Source organism: Strix uralensis, chromosome 7, assembly GCF_047716275.1.
Source record: "Strix uralensis isolate ZFMK-TIS-50842 chromosome 7, bStrUra1, whole genome shotgun sequence".
Lineage (NCBI taxonomy): Eukaryota > Metazoa > Chordata > Aves > Strigiformes > Strigidae > Strix > Strix uralensis.
The window spans coordinates 5,844,932-5,862,600 of NC_133978.1; the positions used below are offsets into that span (position 1 = coordinate 5,844,932).

The 17,669-nt window shown below is 43.3% G+C and overlaps 2 protein-coding genes across 2 annotated transcripts; both read right to left on the reverse strand.

The window, feature by feature from the left end:
- Window positions 1–30: 30 nt before the first annotated feature.
- Window positions 31–13,329, reverse strand: VPS26A (VPS26 retromer complex component A). Its single transcript, XM_074874254.1, has 9 exons — window positions 13,236–13,329; window positions 9,848–9,997; window positions 8,064–8,139; window positions 5,695–5,851; window positions 5,037–5,201; window positions 4,475–4,581; window positions 3,363–3,431; window positions 2,687–2,829; window positions 31–1,797 (listed from the first exon to the last, which is right to left on the reverse strand). Exons 1-9 carry the CDS (start codon window positions 13,236–13,238, stop codon window positions 1,684–1,686), a joined length of 984 nt encoding a protein of 327 aa, XP_074730355.1. The 5' UTR covers window positions 13,239–13,329; the 3' UTR covers window positions 31–1,683.
- A 531-nt stretch (window positions 13,330–13,860) lies between these two features.
- On the reverse strand, window positions 13,861–16,507 carry SRGN (serglycin). The gene is made up of 3 exons (XM_074874255.1): window positions 16,339–16,507; window positions 14,369–14,516; window positions 13,861–14,209 (listed from the first exon to the last, which is right to left on the reverse strand). The coding sequence occupies exons 1-3, from the start codon at window positions 16,415–16,417 to the stop codon at window positions 13,996–13,998; spliced, it is 441 nt and encodes a 146-aa protein (XP_074730356.1). The 5' UTR covers window positions 16,418–16,507; the 3' UTR covers window positions 13,861–13,995.
- Between the last annotated feature and the right edge of the window lie 1,162 nt (window positions 16,508–17,669).

Here is a 17,669-nt window from a genome sequence, read left to right on the forward strand (position 1 = left end):
AGAGGCCAAGCAACAGAGACAACCCAGGGGTTAGTGAGAATACAGCTGTTTTAATAAATCCAATAGCAGCTCAGGATGTTTCCCGTTTATTATACATGGTTGCACAATCTGAGGCTGGTTAAATACAATCAAGTTTTCAAAATCTCTTGGAATCATTTCCAGATTACAACATGCAAGTGACCATGAAAATATTTGGCTTTTTAATTAATTCTTTAAATTTCTCAACAGGCACTTACATGAGGGAGTTAAATTTGCTCTCATTCAAAGATATCCGCGGTAGAAGTATCCTAGCATAAAGTACACAGAGTCTTTGTCTGCTTTATCAAAGTGCCACAGTAATAAAACAGTTCTTACAGAAATGTAATTCGATTATTTACTTACTCATAAAGTAAGGTTACCAATGACACTTGCACTGGAGTTGAGAAGTCTTGGTTTAAAGGCCAAGTGAACTACAAGCGCAAGTAGCCTTCCACGCAGCAGGCTTCGCTTTATGCCCAAGCCACACGTCTGATAACAGACTACATGCTCAGTTGTGAATAGATGAAAGCTAACTCCTTTAAGCTATTTCTTCAAACACTTAAATGCATATGAGATGATTAAGACAAATGATCTGCTGTGCCAGACAAGCTTCTAACACTTTTAAGGCTCGCCTGGCTTCAAGATACTTTTCCAGAAGACCACAAAAAGCTTGTTTGCCCTCATAACAGGCCCAGAGGGACTAGGAGGAGGATATCCTTTGAGGACGTTTTGCCTCTCCTGTCAGGACAGTGAGGAGACAGACTGTGAAGACAGTGGAAGCACAAAGCCAGGAGGAACCACCCAGTTTCGTGTATTTGCGAAATAACGTTACCAGCATTTATTTAATCAATAAGAGATAATTACGTTCAAATACTTTACCCGCTCATCACCTGAAGGTGAAATCATGACAACATCTCTATAGTCACCGGTTACTGGGCAACGAACCCCAAACATCAGGAGTGACTCACACAAAAAGCTTAGAGATGTATGATAGGGAGAGAACTGGGGGAGGGAGAGCAAAGATGTTTCCTAACATTCTTTGCTACTGACAGATTCAAAGCTTCTTAGCAACCTTGGTAAGGTGTCTGAAGGCTCCACAGTTATCATAGGCATAGTGCATATACATGCAGTTTCAGTTAAACCCTGTCTAACATAGTAATTAGAAGTCTTAGGACAAATTCACCGTGAACTTCAATTTTTAGTGTGATTTAGTCAATTGTGTCTTACCGTAGTTTCAAAACAAAACAAATGCAAATAAGCAACATTGGAAAGAAACATGCAATAAACAACATGAGAGAAGGGAAATGCTTTAGTCTACACTGTATAGGTGGTCAGCAAAAAAATCAAACATACCAGCCTACCATGCATGGAAATAACTAGACTTAAGCTTATGCATAGCCAAGTGCATATAACATTATCAAATAAAAGTAAATGTGCAGTATAAAATAGTAGCTTAAGAAAGTTCCAGTGTTTGAGAAAGCACTTTATTTTAAATGTATATACATACTTGAATGTTTAACTGAAGAATGCTTTAGTAGTATGGTAAATGCAGCACTGCAAGATGAAGGAAGACAGTTGTAATGGGAATTCTGGCCTTCTTTTCCCACAGGCTGCTGCCATCTTTAACCTGCTGAAGCATCGCAAAGTTTTTCACCTTATACCAGTTCACATTTCGGGTTGCTCAGCAGATGCTTGTGATTCTGGAGATTCGAATCGCTGGTGAAAGTTTGTTCGTTGTTTCCTCAGCTTCTCGGGAGCTTTTCTCCATAAAATTATTTCCTATTTGAGGAAGCAAACAATTTTGAAACCGCCATTAAGTCAGCAGCATCAAGTACCTTAAATTCCTGATAGCCAAAAACTTTGGGGAAAAAACCCCAAAACCAAAACCCCCCCATCCCCCACAAAAAACTCTGCATCCCCATTACTTACAGAACAGTGCAGTACACATGGAAAGTAACAGAAAGATGACACAATTAAGTTTACATATTTAGTTACTGCCTGAACACTTACTTTCATCAATCTTGAGCAGTCACCTCTTCCCTAACAATCCTACTTGCAACTTTGAGAGTATTAAAGGGTTCAAGAAGTTTTTCTTCCTCCTTCTCTCAAAATCCAAAGCCCATCATAGCCACTGTATGTTCCAGTTACCTTTTGTTTTCCATGTTTAATTATACTGCTTTGTCTATTCTTTTAAAAGATTCTGATCTAATCCACATGCCTTCAATTTCAGTGACCCTTTCCACTATTCCTTTCCTCAGCGTCACCACAACTTTTGTTAGGTTTTTAGTCAAATGTCTTAGCCAGTATTACAATTTTGCAATTTTGAACCTGGGCTAATGCTCGGAGGGAACTCTATCTGCAGCAGTTTTAGAAAGCAACCAAACAAATGCACCTGTAGCTCATTTTACCTACGAAGTGTTTTGACTGAATATTCATAATGCAAGCTTGTTCTATGGCACTGAGCAGCCTGTCCTTGCTGAAATAGTATCCACCATCCCCCTTGGATCCTTTTTGCAAGCTAACATTTTCTATACAGCTTCCAATACACTCGCCAGCAGAAATGCTTATGCCATACAAGAAGCACAGGTGGCTTCTAATGTGCTGAACATTCAAAGCAGCACGTACAACAGCCCAGACAATTCTGCAACAAGATTCCTACAGACCATACCTGCTGTTTGAAGTATCGTCTGTCTTCTTCATCCACAAGCACTAGATTTAAGAAGTACCTCACCGAAAATTTTTTGTTCACATCCCTCATTGTTGGAGTTGGGTCATAGCCTGCTAAGAACAGTCTTATAGGAATCGATTCACCTTAAAAAAGAAAGTTTCAATTAGTTCCTTAAAATTGGATGTCATTAATGCAGTTTCAGAAGACACGCAAAGTAAAGGCAGTTTCCCAAGCACTGTCTGTGCCCTTCCTTGGTTAAAGAAAAAAAAACCCAAACAACAAACACCAAAAACATAACACCGAGCACTGAGGCAAGTGTGAAATCAAAAATGGGAACACTTTCTCAGGGGAAGCGTGGTAGCCAGGCAAGACAAAAGGATCAGTATCTTGAACTCTTTAGAGCTGGTCTACACCCTGGAGCCAGGCTTGAACCAAAGCAATAAAAGATCAGCCATAGAATTTCCAATGGTAAGTAAGGGTAAGAATTACTAGGATCCCAAGTGAAATGTCCTAAGTCAGTAAGAACGTCTGCTTTGAATAGGAAAATCCACTATCATGAATAGCTTATATCCACTACCATGGAAAGTTTATACAAGTCACCTCTTCTCCTCCAGAATTTTTTAAAATACAGTTGTAACTCAAAATGCTACCCTTTTAAACATGCACAGTTATTTACCTTTAACTGGTGCACCATCCATTATTTCATACTTTGCAATGGTTTCAGTCTCTGTTGTGGTACTGGGTCCTGGCGAAACAAGTTTTCACTGTGAGAACACGTGCTTCAGTTTTAAACATTTACAAAGCTTTATCACAGGAATTTCTACTCTGCAGCATTTAATTTACACAACACTGCATTTTTTTGCCTTTGTCTTGCATGTAAGTTACACACAGCTAAAGCAAGCAAAATCCTCCCCCAGGCAGAGCATCTATTTCTTACTCTCTCCTCCCCACGCAGACACAGAAGAGGCAGTTCCCTGGGAATGCCGGCTTTAAATAAGGGACAAGCATGCAGGATAGGACTTGTGAAACAGTTCTGTTTGGTGGGCAGTGCTAGTGACAGACACTGCTAGGCCATGATCAGACTAGAAACCTGAAGGGTTATCGCCCAGCACAAGAGCCACCTTTCTCTTTTTTACCTAATTTAGCCACAAAAGCCAACAATAAAGCAGAGCTTTCTGCCCTTCCTCTATTGCTACAAGAGCATTCTCATTCTCTACACAAGCAGCTCACTAGGGCCCCAGACACTGGGGAATGAAGTCATGAGCCACAGCCTCTTACTGCCTTCCTAACTCCAAGGTATACAAGCCTGATCTACAATAATCAAGCTGTTTCTGCTTCAGAGCCTCTTGATATTTCCATGATATCAGTTTTAGGCTGACTGAAAATGACACATTTCTAGAACATGAGAGACTCACCCTGATCTTTACCAAACCCACTTTACCAGCTAATCTCTGCAGAGGCAAGAGAGTGTTCAGGATGCATTTTACACCTTTTCCCTTGTTCGTTACCCATCAAGGCTGATTAAGCTGCTGCATATCTATGCCCAAGTTCCATTTACAAGGGTTCCCATCTGTGAAGCTAGCCCAACAGTCACAATCCCAGAACAATGCTACAGACTGACAGTGTTGACTACTAAGTAGGATTACCAAAGCACAAAATGCAAATGGTAGTCAGCCACCACAAACCATTAGTTTAGCCAAAGTTACAACTATTGACTTCACTCTCCAGGTTTGCATAAGGTTCAAACAGCATACAAGTTGCCATTTCTTTTGGACTTTGTTCTCTTACCAATTCCAGTAATCTCCTTTTTGATCAGTTGCAACTCCATGTGCTGAATTTTTATTCTCACTAAGAGGAAATAAATTTTTCCAACAATCACATCCTTTAAGTGATACCTTTAAAAGAACAGAATGGGAGTTTTCATTAAAGACTAAACGTAACCTTCTTGAATACAAGTTATACAGGCAGTTACCTTATCTGCCTGTTAACTACTAGCACTTACCTCCCCACTGAGCTAAGCATCTCAGACCACTGCAATTAGTACCCTTCCATCATTGCAGTATTACTAAAGGAAGTATTACAGCTATATTGAAAAAGCATAAATGCAGAAATCAAGTCTTAAATATTTGCTAGTGACCCTCCTATTAGTACTGAAAGCAGAACAGACAACTATTTCTCAAAAAAGGCCATTGTGTAATTAGTAACCAAACAGCTCAACACAATAATAATTGAAAATGTCGCTTTACATTTTAAGTCTCCAGATGCCAAGATTGTTCATCAAATATTACAAAATCTACCCTTTTATCCCAAGATATTTCCCTGAATGTGTTTTGTTCTAAGTGACACTTACTTTGACTTATTGTATTCAAACTCTATATGAAGACAGTCTTCAATGCCTACTTCCATTTTAATGGAGTTGTTTACATCTGGGTATGTAGCAAGCTGGTGAACAATCAGATCATATTCTTTCACCAAGTCCGACAGTCGTCTCACTATTGTCACTTTTAGAAAATACCTAGGAAGAAAGCCACCAAGTTAGCCATAATTAGTCAGAATTGCATATGTAAAAGCCCTTCTGTTCTGAGGTACAGCTATCCTTTGAAAGACAGGAGCACATTCTCATAAGACTAAGCAGAAAAGAGTAAGACACCAGAATACAAACCAAAACACTTACAGGTAGAAAAGTGGGGGTGTTTTGGTTGGTTGTAGTTTTGTTTTGGTTGGTTGCTGTTTTTTGGGTTTTTTTTGAAAAGAGAGACATGGACTGTTTTCACTCGATTCAACTGAAAATTTTATCTATACAAACAACACTGAGCGGTTCCAAATAAAGTAGAAAAGGCTACATTATAACACATTCTCAACAATTCCAATCAAGGCACACTATCTATTGGCTGTGACACGTCTGATCTGAAATCCGAAAGGAGGAAGGAAGGGGGAGGGGGTAGCATAATTGCTAAATGATGGATTTTCTGCAGGGGAAGAAAAAAGAGAAGGCTTAAGTTTCAAACCTCAGTCTGACGTTGGCACCAATGTAGGATTCGTATGGCTTTTCAACCTGCATGAATTCAAAATCATAGCTTCTGTGTTGGGTCAGTTCTCCGGGTAAGGCCAGTTCTTTCACTAAGTTTACAAATTCATGGGTATTGCTTTTGTCATTGAAGAGTTCTGAAGTTGAGGAAGTTAAAGGAAAACACGTTTCAGTGTTAATTTGGCAGGATCAGGTGGGAGAGGACAACAGAAGCAATCATTTTGATTAAAGTCACACATATTTGACCAAATGTTTTATCCAGTTTTTCAAAGTTATCTTCAGTTTCAGCAACCTACAGTAAGCATTCCTAAAGAGCTAACTGCAATGAACAAAACACATATTTGAAGATTCACTAGCACGGCATCTTTTTATAATGACAGTTTAGCTAGCTTTAATAAGTACTTCTTGCCTTGCATCCTCTGTAATTAGCACTTCCCAATTTTGGCTTCCAGAATTTATTGCTGAAGGGACAAAGCCTAAGCAACATCATGACTGGTTCATTTAGGCCAGTGATCCCAGCTGGTCTCCCACAGATTAACACCACCTATCAAATGGTTTATTATTACTACTGGTCTACAATCAGATGGCTTATTATGACCACAGCTCTAAGTCAGTCATTTGGACACAAGTTCTTCATACATAAGCATAGACACAGCAGTTTCACAGCAACAGCATCTCCTGTCCCCAGACCAGTGTCGTTACTGTTCACCCCTAGATCTATGTCATGCAGTTCTCACCAAGATAAAAACTTCAAAAGTTATAAAAAAAATTAACATTACCATAAAAAATGCAAACACTTTAGTATATAAAAACAAGCTTCTCTACAATTCACAACTGAAAATATCAGCTAAGAACATCAGTAGTAGCTGGCTTTACAGACTGAAGCTTTTCAGAAGAGAATAAACTAAACACACCAACACCACAGTTTATCATTGCCAATTTGGTAGAAACTGACACTGAGTAGTAACTGCTTATTTTCTAATATGACTACAAATTATCCAAGGTGTACTTTGTTTGCCATGACAAGCATTTGCATAATATAAAGTTTATTTACTGTTGCATATCCAAGACTTTTTGTGCCAGCCAGAGAAGTCGTACTCTGAAGAGATGGTTTAAGATAAGGGTTTGACATGCAGCTGGAGCTAGTCTCCAAGTAGTGCAGAGACAGATCACACTACTGGGATGCTTTTTGTGTTACTATATTAAAACTTGAAAGGATGCAAGAAAACACAGACAAGTACAAAAAGCAGTAGCTTAAACCACTTCTGCGTAACTCTTGTGGACTTCTAAAAGCTAGCACAATGGAAAGTCCCAGAAACACATGTAATTCCTGAAACATTACATCAAATTAAAGTCATTTAGAGAATAAAATTCATACATCAGAGTAGATGAAGAACAGCCTGCATAGCTAATAGAAGACAACAGACTAAACGAAGCTGACATGTGAGCTCTATTTTTCCCCTGCCTCTAAATGCCTCATTCCCATCACACTGCTGCTTTATTCTGAAAGTTTGCTTTTACAGCCCCTCTGATCAAATTCTCAAAGCATAAAGCAGCAGGTGTCAGAACTCTGTCATATCTGCTACTAAACAGTTCGGACACGGGGTACTGGAACCTACTGACCGATCAGAAACAGAGAATTTGTGAAATACCAAAGACAATTGTATGAGGGTGAAACTTGAAGAATTACTTCCAAGGGGTACAATAATGCAAAAGGCCCTCTAACAGAGAGGGAAGGAATTTTAGCATCAGCCTAAGTGTGCAGAGAGATCACCTTGACTGGTAAGAAGAAGTTAGACGTGATCAAGATTCTTCATAGTTCAAATCTAACCAGATTTAGATACAGTTATAAGAAAATAATATTTTTAATGTCAATACTATATTATCTTGCTAAAAAGCACACAGAACCTCTGAAGTGTCAATACTGCTTTACGTTAACAATCTAAAACTAGGTTTTAGAAAACCAACCACCAAAGAATTTTTAGAAGTATTTTGCTATCGGCTGCCCCATCATTTCTTTTCTGTGCCTCTTCCCTTTCAGAGACAGACTTAAAGACCACAAGTTTAGTTCTCAGGAATCTCTGGTGGTTCTTAATCAAACTTAACAAGTCTGAGACAGACGAAGTACCCACCATCCCAGTTCTCCCTCACAGGTACGTATCTTCCCTTCCAATGACTTTATGACTAGCACAAATTAGTACATCACTTGCATCAAAAAAAGGAAGATATAATCTTCCTTTGGCACTAACCCATTCAGGTTGCAATGTTTAGGCCAAACTGCTGACAGTCACGAGTGCCAAGTTCCATAAACCACATGCACCTAACATTCCTTTTATAGGTTAAACTCACCAATTTGTCCTACAAATTCAATTCTAATTCCTTGGTGCTCTAGTCTCTTCACATGCTGCTTAAAGGAGACGTTCACCTACCAAGGCAAAAAAAAATAAATAAACACCAGTTAAATTTTTTCAACACTTTCATTCTAATACATGATCTCAGAAAAAGGAAAACATATTACTACATGCCTATGAAAACTAAGACTTCTTCTCAACAGCACTACTTGAGCTTGAAGGGAGTCAATAATCAAGCAGCCGATTACGAAATTAAGCATTACCAAGGCAATGCTAAAGCATTTAAGAAAAATCTAATCACCCATAATACTGAATTTAATAACTAAGCTTGAAACTTTCGAGTCCTGAGATTAAGAATCCAAGCCAGATCTTAAGGAGAGTTCACATAAGACAGTCATGACCCTCTTGCCATCTTTGAAGGCAGAGAGCTTCAAAGGATCTTCTGACAGTCACATTTGGAAGTTGAAAAAAGAACTGCCACGAGATGCATTCCTTTCAAGTCAAGTGAACTTAAGTCCCTTCCTCAGCAGATAGCTAAGTACTGGTGTTAGAGAAGTCAATGAAAAATAACAGATAATGAGACCTACTATGAAGATCTTCATTTCTGAATTTGATTCTCACAAACAGACTTCACCTCACAAGAAAAGATTCCATAAGGTTACTTTCTATGGAAACATGTAAATATTAAGCATATACGTTTTCTTACGAGGTAGTGATGACCAGAGGAATTCTTGTACCTTAAAATCCAGTACGTTGTTGGTATCTGCGTAGGAACTAAACCACTTGAATAATCTTTGTGTTGAAAAGGATAAGACAGATAGAGGGAAGTTGTCCAGTAAATTACTGGTCTTCCAGACCTCCTCATCCCACTGTGCTTGTGTTAGCCAAAACTCATCTGGCACCTCTCAGGCATCACCGATACAAGCGAGAGGCACTCAGGCCAGTGAACGTACTAAAGCTAGTTTCCTGAGTTTGAGGCCCATCTTGTGAGAGTTTCACATCCCTGAAAGGATCTTTCTAGAGAACCAAGATCTCAGCATGGAAAGATATCTTAAGAGCAGGAAGATGCCCAGTAACAATAGGTCCGTCAAGACCGAAGTATGTATTTAGAAGTCAATCTCAGAACCCAATACCTGGCTCAATATTTTTGGAGGAAAGCAAATCATAACAGAAATACTCAGAGTGAGAATGGCTCCAGTAAAACCAGAGCGATGGCAAGGCATTCCTAGGTGCAATATTGAAAGCAGAGAAATACCTCTGGCAAACTTTTTTTTTTTTTTTCCCCAATAAGAACTCTTGTTGACTCAGCAGCCAGCTGAACTTCGTATGTTGCTCCTCTGATGCAATTCCAGAAACCACTTCAGGGCATGAAACGCAAGGCTTTGCTTCAGGGTACGCAACACAAGTTGGCTGAGCCAGCCAAAAATTAGTGTTATGTATGTTAGGTTGTGGATTTTGGAGTTCAAGGGGAAGGGGAAGCAGGAGGATACAGATTGAAATAGTTTTCTCATCAGAAGCAATAATAGGATTGCACAAAAAGCTTATTCTTAAATACAAGGTGACTGGAAACAAACAGCTACTATTCAAAACATTCAGTTTTATCAGCTGCCTGAATGACTATGGTTAAAAAGACCATATAGAGGAAAACACTTTCCTTTTTGAATAACAACACAAGCTGAAATTGCAGCTCTTACTTACATATTTTTTTCCACTTACCTTCCTATATTTGCATGCCAGAATCAGTATAGTAATTAATAGTCACTTTAAAAAAATATAATTTACCTTTCCCGAAACAGATTCTCCATCATAGAAGAGAAAATGCTTTTCTACTTTACCATCTTCTGTTTTGATTTCTGCTGTTTTTCGTGTTTCAGCATCATTAAGAATAACATCAATCTCACAAACACGACCGAAAATGCCTCCAAGAAAACTCTGGAATAACAAGAATTAAATAAATTACTATACAGTGGACACTCCATTTTAAATGTGGTATTTACTTGCAGCTGTACACTATACATTGGGGAAAAACATTTGTGCTCCATGAAGTTACAAAGCCGTTATGTATTAGACCCCCAAGAAATAGTGATGACAAAAGACAGTTGTTCATCTAGCAAATAACTGAAATCAGGTCAGTAACAAGCAGTGACAGCTCTTACAAAATATAATGTTTATAAAAAAGTACACACCACAGTTACCATTATTACTACAACACCAAAATACTGACAAATATTTAAGACACTATTGTTGCAAACACAACTTTGGTTTCTGTCACTGCAAAGATTCCAATCAGTGATTTCACTTTAAAAAAATTAATTATTTTTAAACCACACTTCAAAGAAAGTCTTAATGAATTTATTCCACCTGGTTTAGGATTTAAGATATTATGCCATAAACACTATGTATTGCTTTATACCCACTATAACGTACTGCACAAAGAGCAGTAACAAGGATGATCCGACGTACGAGGAATAACAGAGGAAAGCAGGGTGAAAAGAAACGAGGGGTATAATAGAAGGCCTAAAGCATCCCCCTGCTTGGTGAAGGGGAACACGGACTTTTATTTGCTGCCTCTTCCTACGCCCCATAGTTCTCTTAGCAAATGAAGAGAGCACTAGCAGGTTTAAGAGGCAGCGGTTCTTCACACAATCAACCTTAGCTACACAACTCTGCCATCAGATAGAGTGAATGTTACAAGTCTACCCGTAATACTGCTCCAGGCACCAATCCGTTATGAGCATCAAATGTTTGTCCTCACCTTACAACAGCATTCCCTAGGCATGAACTTCTGACCAGCACCAAACACAAGCAACTAGGAGGGATCATCCTTTGGCCTTGCACAAGTATTTCTTACAAGAAGCTGCAAAACATGTTAGCGGCTCTATGGGAAACTCAACAAGATTAGTACAAAAGCCAACATTTTCTCCTAAGAATTAGGCACTAATCTGCTTCGATGTACTAAAACAGACAACACTTCAGTAATTCAGGGTGACTTTTGGGCTTTTTGGAGAAATTACCCAAAGTTCTCAACGAGAACATCCACCTCAACTAGAGGAATTTGGTATCCATGAAACAGTCATTCTCACGTCCCCAATATCAAAAATTGATTAAACACATTTCAAGACATTGTGGGGACCTGAAGTTTGAAATGTAGCATTAATAATGAAAAGTCTAGAAGAAAGTTTGATCTGAATACTACTGCTTAACAGTAGGAACACTGAGTAACTTTTTGCTTACCCCTACAAGTCTGGGCTATAAAACAGCTATCCACACAAGACTAAAGCAACTTTGTATTTGTTCAGCTAGCAAGCAGCCCTAGTTCAATCCACAAAGATGTACGTAACTGAAACCTAGTTATATCTACTTCATGTTCTCAGAGGAAAGCAGAAGCAAACAACCAACACAGCAGTCAAATGTAAGACCGAACTGTCTTCCAAGTGTCTGACAAGCACATATTCGCATTACCTGCTGAAACAAATTTTTTTTTTTTTTTAAATGACTGCACACTAGAACCATTCTTGATTTTTGGCTCCTGGGGAAGGGTGAGAGAGAAAGAAAAAAGTTTCAACAAGAATTCTTAACCTTTAGACTATTTTACACTGTTACACAAGTTAGTTTTAAGCATGCCCATATTTTTTCCTTAGAAACTGGATTCATTTTCCAGATTAGCCTTATACTTTCCCCCCCCCAACTAAACAAGGAAGCACATTACCTTTAAGTAAACACACCAGATGCTCTCACAGTATCTTCCAAATTAAGAAGCTGTACCATCATTTAAGTCAGCCAGACCTAACACTGGTAACACACCACTTCTCAAGACACTGCATGTGAATATTTCAATGGTAACCCATAGAGATTAGCCGTGATCTTACCCAGGGAGGACAAGAACATATGGAAAAAATAAATCAACAGCTGGTATCTCCTCCAGTTGCTGTCGAAGATACTGCTGCAGGGAAACTATGCAAAACAAGAAGTATTTTAAGAAGCCATCATACGGCTTATTACGTTACAGCTTAAGAAAATGAAGACAGAGAACCAAGGTTTTCAGAAGCTGGCCAAATGCTAGGCTATGTTCTTGATTTCAGGCAAAAGACAAACGTTGAAGATTTTGCCACATCAGGAACAAACTCAATCAGCATTCAGCCCTTATATGTTACAGCTGTACTACAGGACTTGCAGGACTCCCAGCAGCCAATACACTGTGCAGAAATCCCAGCCTCAGCTGCATAGAGAGCTCTAAAAACCTTCTGCATGTCCCACAGAGACACATGTTAAGGAATCCACACACTTCAGAAACCCGAAGCGCATTGATCTAGCTGATTCTTTAAAATACCTATTTTTTTAAAGATCTACCTATCACCGCACACCGAGCACTTTGCCTAGGCCAAGCCTGCTAAGCACAAAGCGGCCGCTGTTTCACCAGCCCTGAGGGGTTACTACCAACTGCTGTCATTTTAAGCGCTGCCTTACGGGACCGCTGAAAGCTTTACTGACGTCTCCAGGACTATCACATGCACTTTCCCCAAAGCCTCCCCGACAGCAGCTGCGGAGGAAAAATGGAAGCCGAGTTTCACGGCTAAACCCCGTATTGGCGAGGACACGTGCACACGGAAAAGCAGCGGGGGACACCCCACACCTTAAGCTATAAATTATAACAAAAATACCCCAAACCTTTGGTTCTCGCCATCTCGGCCCCTGCTGTTGTCCCCGCTCTCCCCCGAGCCCGCCCCGCACAGCAGCGGCTCCCGCGGGGAGGCCGCCGCGGCCTCCCCCCTCCCCGGGGCGACCCCACCCTGTGCGGAGCGGCCGCCGCCAGGCCCGGGCGGCAGCGCGGCCGCGTGACGCAGGCCGGGGAAGGGGCGGCCAGGCCGGCGGCGGGCGGGGGGGGTGAAGGGGCGAGGGGGGTGTCACCGGGAGCTCCGCGGCCGGGCCACGGGCGAGGGGAGGGACAACCAGCGGCGCCGGAGAGCAAGCTACGCCCGGCGGGGCGGCTCTCCTCACGCACAGCCCGGAGCTACAGGTGGGGAAGGAGGGAGAGAGGGAGGGAGACACCGCCCGGCCCGGCCCGGCCCAGCCCAGGCCGCCACCGCCTCAGGCGGCGGGCGTGCGCGCGCGCGCGCGGAGCGACGGTTGGCGGGTAACGGCCGCGTCCCGGCCGCCGCCCCGCACTCACCATGGTGCGTGACCCCTCCGCGGCCGACTCCCGCCCCGCGCGCCACCAGCACCAGCCGTCCCGGCCCGCGCCCCTGTCATGTGACCTTACAGCCCGCCAGGCCACGCCCCCCCGCCGCACGTGACCGCCCCCCCCTTCCGCCTTCCCGCCGCCGCCGCCGCCGCCCGCTCCGTGCCCGCCGAGGGCCGGCCGCGGGGCGGGGCGGGGCCCAGGCGGCGGCGGCGGCGCATGCGCGGCGCGGGGGGGGGGGGGGGGCCGCCCCCTAGCGGCCGGGGGGACGACGGGGCGGGTGCGGAGTGTCGGTGACAGGAAATAACCGTTGTGGTCCCAAAACGTTTTGGCGAGATTTCGTGCTTTTTAGGGGAACGCGAGCAAGCCAGGTGCGAGGCAGACGCTCAGGCGGATTTTATGTGATGAGCTGAGATTTGTAAAAGTGCAGGCGGCCCCCACCACGTGCAGGTTTTTAATTTATGACCCCTGGAGCACGGTAACATCCCCACGGATCAGGCAGGGCCCCCAAACCTGTTTTCCCCTGCTTGGGATGGCTGCCCCACCCGCAAAAGGCAAAGAGTGTGTTCAGACCGAAAACAAAGTTTTTTTGTTGTGAGTGAAAGCAATAAAGATCTTAAGGCAAAGTTTTTATTGGTTTGGAGTTGGTTTAAAACTGCTTCGTGGCCATCGCATCGGGTCAGGCGCTGGGCAAGGGGCGCGGGGGGCGAGGGAGGCTGCCACCGGCACGAGGAGGCCGACGTCCGCAGCCCTACAGGAGTAAATCCTCCTCCGTTAGCTTTTGCTTCAGCTTGCCGCCTCGCGGGCCCGCTAGGAAGACGGGCAGCTTCGCCTCGGAGAAGTTGTCGCCGTCACCGAGCCCCGACCCGGAGGCTGGCTCCGCTTCCATCACAGCGTCAGAGCCAGAGCCGGACTCCTCATCCGAGAGGGGAAATATATCACCCAGCTCCTGGTATTGCTTCATCCTGAAATGCAGAGCAACATCTAGTTTATTCCAAATTTATTATATTGTTATCTCTTAACACGCTGAAACCTCACGTCCCCATGGGTGACCCACACGGTGACAGGACTGGACATTTTTTAGGTGCTTGCATGAATGACAAACATGCGGCAACGGAACTTACAGGGACGGGTCTGCCATGGGAGGAAGGATCCTGTTGGCTCCACCGGTGGGCATGTAAAACAAGGGCCCCTCCTCTTCAATGCAGTTAGCGGACCAGGCATCGGGTCGGCACCTCACTCTCTTGTACCTTGCCTTCTGCATCGGAGCACCTGATTGAATCAGCCGTCTGTTATTCACCAGGACCAGGACGTTACTCACCAGGACCTATTAACTTTATGAGCACCTAGTAAAGCTTAAAGGAGTGGTAGAAAATAATTTGTGTGGCCCTGATTGCTCAACTGCCAAAAACTAAACCCTGAAGACTTTTTTTAAATGGTTATTGATACCTTAAGGGACATCTTTGCCATCAGAGACATCAGGTGCATCTCGCACACGGCACCGGGAAGTCCACGGGAATTAGAAATGGAAACCTCGTGGGAAACCACTGCTTCGTACCGACGTCACAGCAGGGCTCATCCCCAGCTCGAGGCACGGCACATCCACGGGGGACCTGCAGGCTCGGCCACCTGCAGCTCTCCCCGAAGCTGGTGGAGGTATCTCAAAATCTCCTGGGGACAAGTCACCCCAGCAGAGAGCTGGCTCCTGCGCCCTCCCTTTCTCTGTTGGCTCCAGCGAGGCTCAGAGCCAACGCTGCTTTCGCTTTGTGTGCCTCAGCTCAGCCCCTTCGAGTTCAGTGGGATGAGTTTTGGTGGGGAGGTCAGAAACTCAAGGCGTGCCAAGAGCCGCCTGCCATGGGAGCAGATTTGGGGATTACGTAGGCTCTTGGAGCACGACGCTGGTGGAGAGACTGTCAGCCATCTCCCAGACACGACTCAGGGTTACGTAAACTCACGGTTTCAGTTCTGGTGCCCCCCAGGTGCCTGATTGGGGCTGTCGCTGAAAAGCGGGTCTTCAAAAAATACCAAAAAGAGAAAATAACAATTGCATAGTAAAGATAAAAACGGCAGCATTTTGTCCTTCCTCTTGGTCTCATGTAATTAATTTGTTCTGAAGCCTCCTGGTGCATTCTCCCTCTGTTGGCACTTTATCTATTTTTTCTTGGTTTCTTGGGAATATCTTTCTGTAATTACACTTCTCTATTGCCCTATATATTTCCATAATGTACTAGATGACTTTCAGCTACCTCCTACACTCTTCTGTAAGAGAAAAAAGATCTCACGGGTATAATTTCCTGCTTCTTTTACAGCGTATTCCTTTTCCATACTTATTTTCTTCTCTTAGCATATTATTAAGAAGGTTGTTAACAATAACAGTGGCAACAAAATAAACAACTGCAGCTGAATAATTTGCAGATAAACAGCGTATGAAAAATGGGCCATAATCCCTCAAAGATCAGCCTCCGAGCGGTAGATACATAATGAAAACCTGTCTCTATCACAGCCTTGGTTTGGGGACAGATTATACTCTACATGCTTGAAAAGCGCTTCTCTCTCGCAAGAAACAAATCCACAGGGCACATGTCATCATGAATCAACATTTCCTTTTAGTTGTTTTAGTGCTGCGTGTTGCAATATTGTACCGAATAAACCGTTTAATTTCCTCATACTTACAACTAGTTTCCTTTCCTGCCCCCCAAGAAAGTAGATCATAGCAGTTATGACATGGGAACTGTTACATACTTTGTCTGTAACTACTTAACTGAATAACACTAGTAACCAGACCACTATGAAAGGGCCGGTTAAATATATATTGAAATATATGGATTGAAAATATACACACATACAGCAATGTATTTTATGAAGTCTTTTTCTCATAGAGGCTGGACAAGGGACGGAGAAATGCGCCACTTGCAAAAAGCACCTTTTCTTACCATTCCCCCTCCAGAAAACGAAATGTTAGCAAAGCAGGTCTTCGGGTAGATCTCATTACCCCTAGAAGAAGGTCAGTTTGAAAAATTTGGAGGCTGCCTACTTGGCCTACACTGCATAGCCCAGAAAGAGGATTACCGAGAGAACAACCGCCCCGTTTTACCTTGTGCTGTGTATCCCACAAAGAGGATTAAACAAACAGCCAGGAAAATCCTCCTGTTACATCTGATAAGGAGCTGCATTTTGGCCGGTATCCCCCTGCTCGCCACCAGCCTTCACCACGGCTTCACACTTCAGAAATATGACGGTGCGAGGAGATCGACTTTTAGAAAAGGTTTCCAAAACCTCAAACCCAACCCATAACCTGCGTCACTGCTTCCTGATTGATGGGAGTGAGACATGTACAGAAAAGCCCAGCACTCTGGCCTCTCAGCCTTCATCACTCAAAAAAAAAAAAATCCCCACTGCCTTCATCTCCAGTTTTGCCCGAGGAGAAAAATAAACCCGGGACCAACCAGCCGGACTGAAGGAGTGTGCTGCCGGCAGTTTGTGGTCCAGGCGTGCATCCTGCCCTGCGCCTGCCCGGTGCTCAGAGAGCTCCAGGGCATTTACTGTTTCCTCTGGAGAGGAAAAACAGCACTTCTTGTCCCCTGACTTTCAGTCAACTGCATTTTTACGTTGGCACTAGAGGTGATTTTCCCTGCCTCAAGCCCATGTCTATCCACCAGGAGGGTTAGGAGCCAGCTGCTTGCAATCAGTGCAGATTTCATTGACTGGGAAATAATCTTTTTCCACAGAAGTAAATTATCTCTGGAATCTCATGCCGGGTTTGGGGTGGTTTTTGAAAGCAGGATCTTAGATATTCACAGCTGAAGTGAAAAAATATATTAATTTAGAGAATATATTCTGGTAGAAATGTTGGCTCATTTCTGAAAGGGCACAGAGGATTTGCTCAGCCAGATCATTGCCGTGTGGTGTGAGTGCCCCGGGGAGCATGGCAAAGAGTTTGGACGGCATGTGGCTCTGCCAGGAGCCTGTCTGGGAAGCCATAAAAGCCCTTACATAGATAGATGGAAGCTGCCTTTCAGCTAGCTCATACCTTTTGCTTGCCTTTTAGCTGTGATTAAACCAGGCTTGAGTTCACTTAAGAGTAAATTACAAACAACAAGGTTATCTAAGCAGTGGGGGTTTTTCTTAGTCATACCATTAGCTGCTGGATTAACTGGGGCACTGACGTGTGGGCCTAACATGCTGCCAGCACCTTCAACGATGCTGTGGCTGATAGTGTAAGTTGTCCGTAGTAAATCTATTTTTACGTGGTGGAAAGTCCACAGAGGCCCCCAGCGGGGATCTGGGCTGAGCAGTGACTTTCCCCGGGGCATGGCACTCCACCAAATCCCCATGAGTGGCAGAGGAGACCCCTCCAGCAGTTCCCCTCTCCGGGCTGGGATTTACCGCTGGACTGAGGGATCAAGCTGCACATTCAGCATTGGT

Coding starts and splice junctions, on each gene's coding strand:
- SRGN (XM_074874255.1), bottom strand. CDS start 16,417: ATGCAGCTCCTTATCAGATGTAACAGGAGGATTTTCCTGGCTGTTTGT. Junction 14,517..16,338: donor TGTGGGATACACAGCACAAG/GTAAAACGGGGC, acceptor TGATTCAATCAG/GTGCTCCGATGCAGAAGGCA. Junction 14,210..14,368: donor CCCATGGCAGACCCGTCCCT/GTAAGTTCCGTT, acceptor TCTGCATTTCAG/GATGAAGCAATACCAGGAGC.
- VPS26A (XM_074874254.1), bottom strand. Junction 8,140..9,847: donor GAGAATCTGTTTCGGGAAAG/GTAAATTATATT, acceptor TTGCCTTGGTAG/GTGAACGTCTCCTTTAAGCA. Junction 5,202..5,694: donor GGTGCCAACGTCAGACTGAG/GTTTGAAACTTA, acceptor CTTTCTTCCTAG/GTATTTTCTAAAAGTGACAA.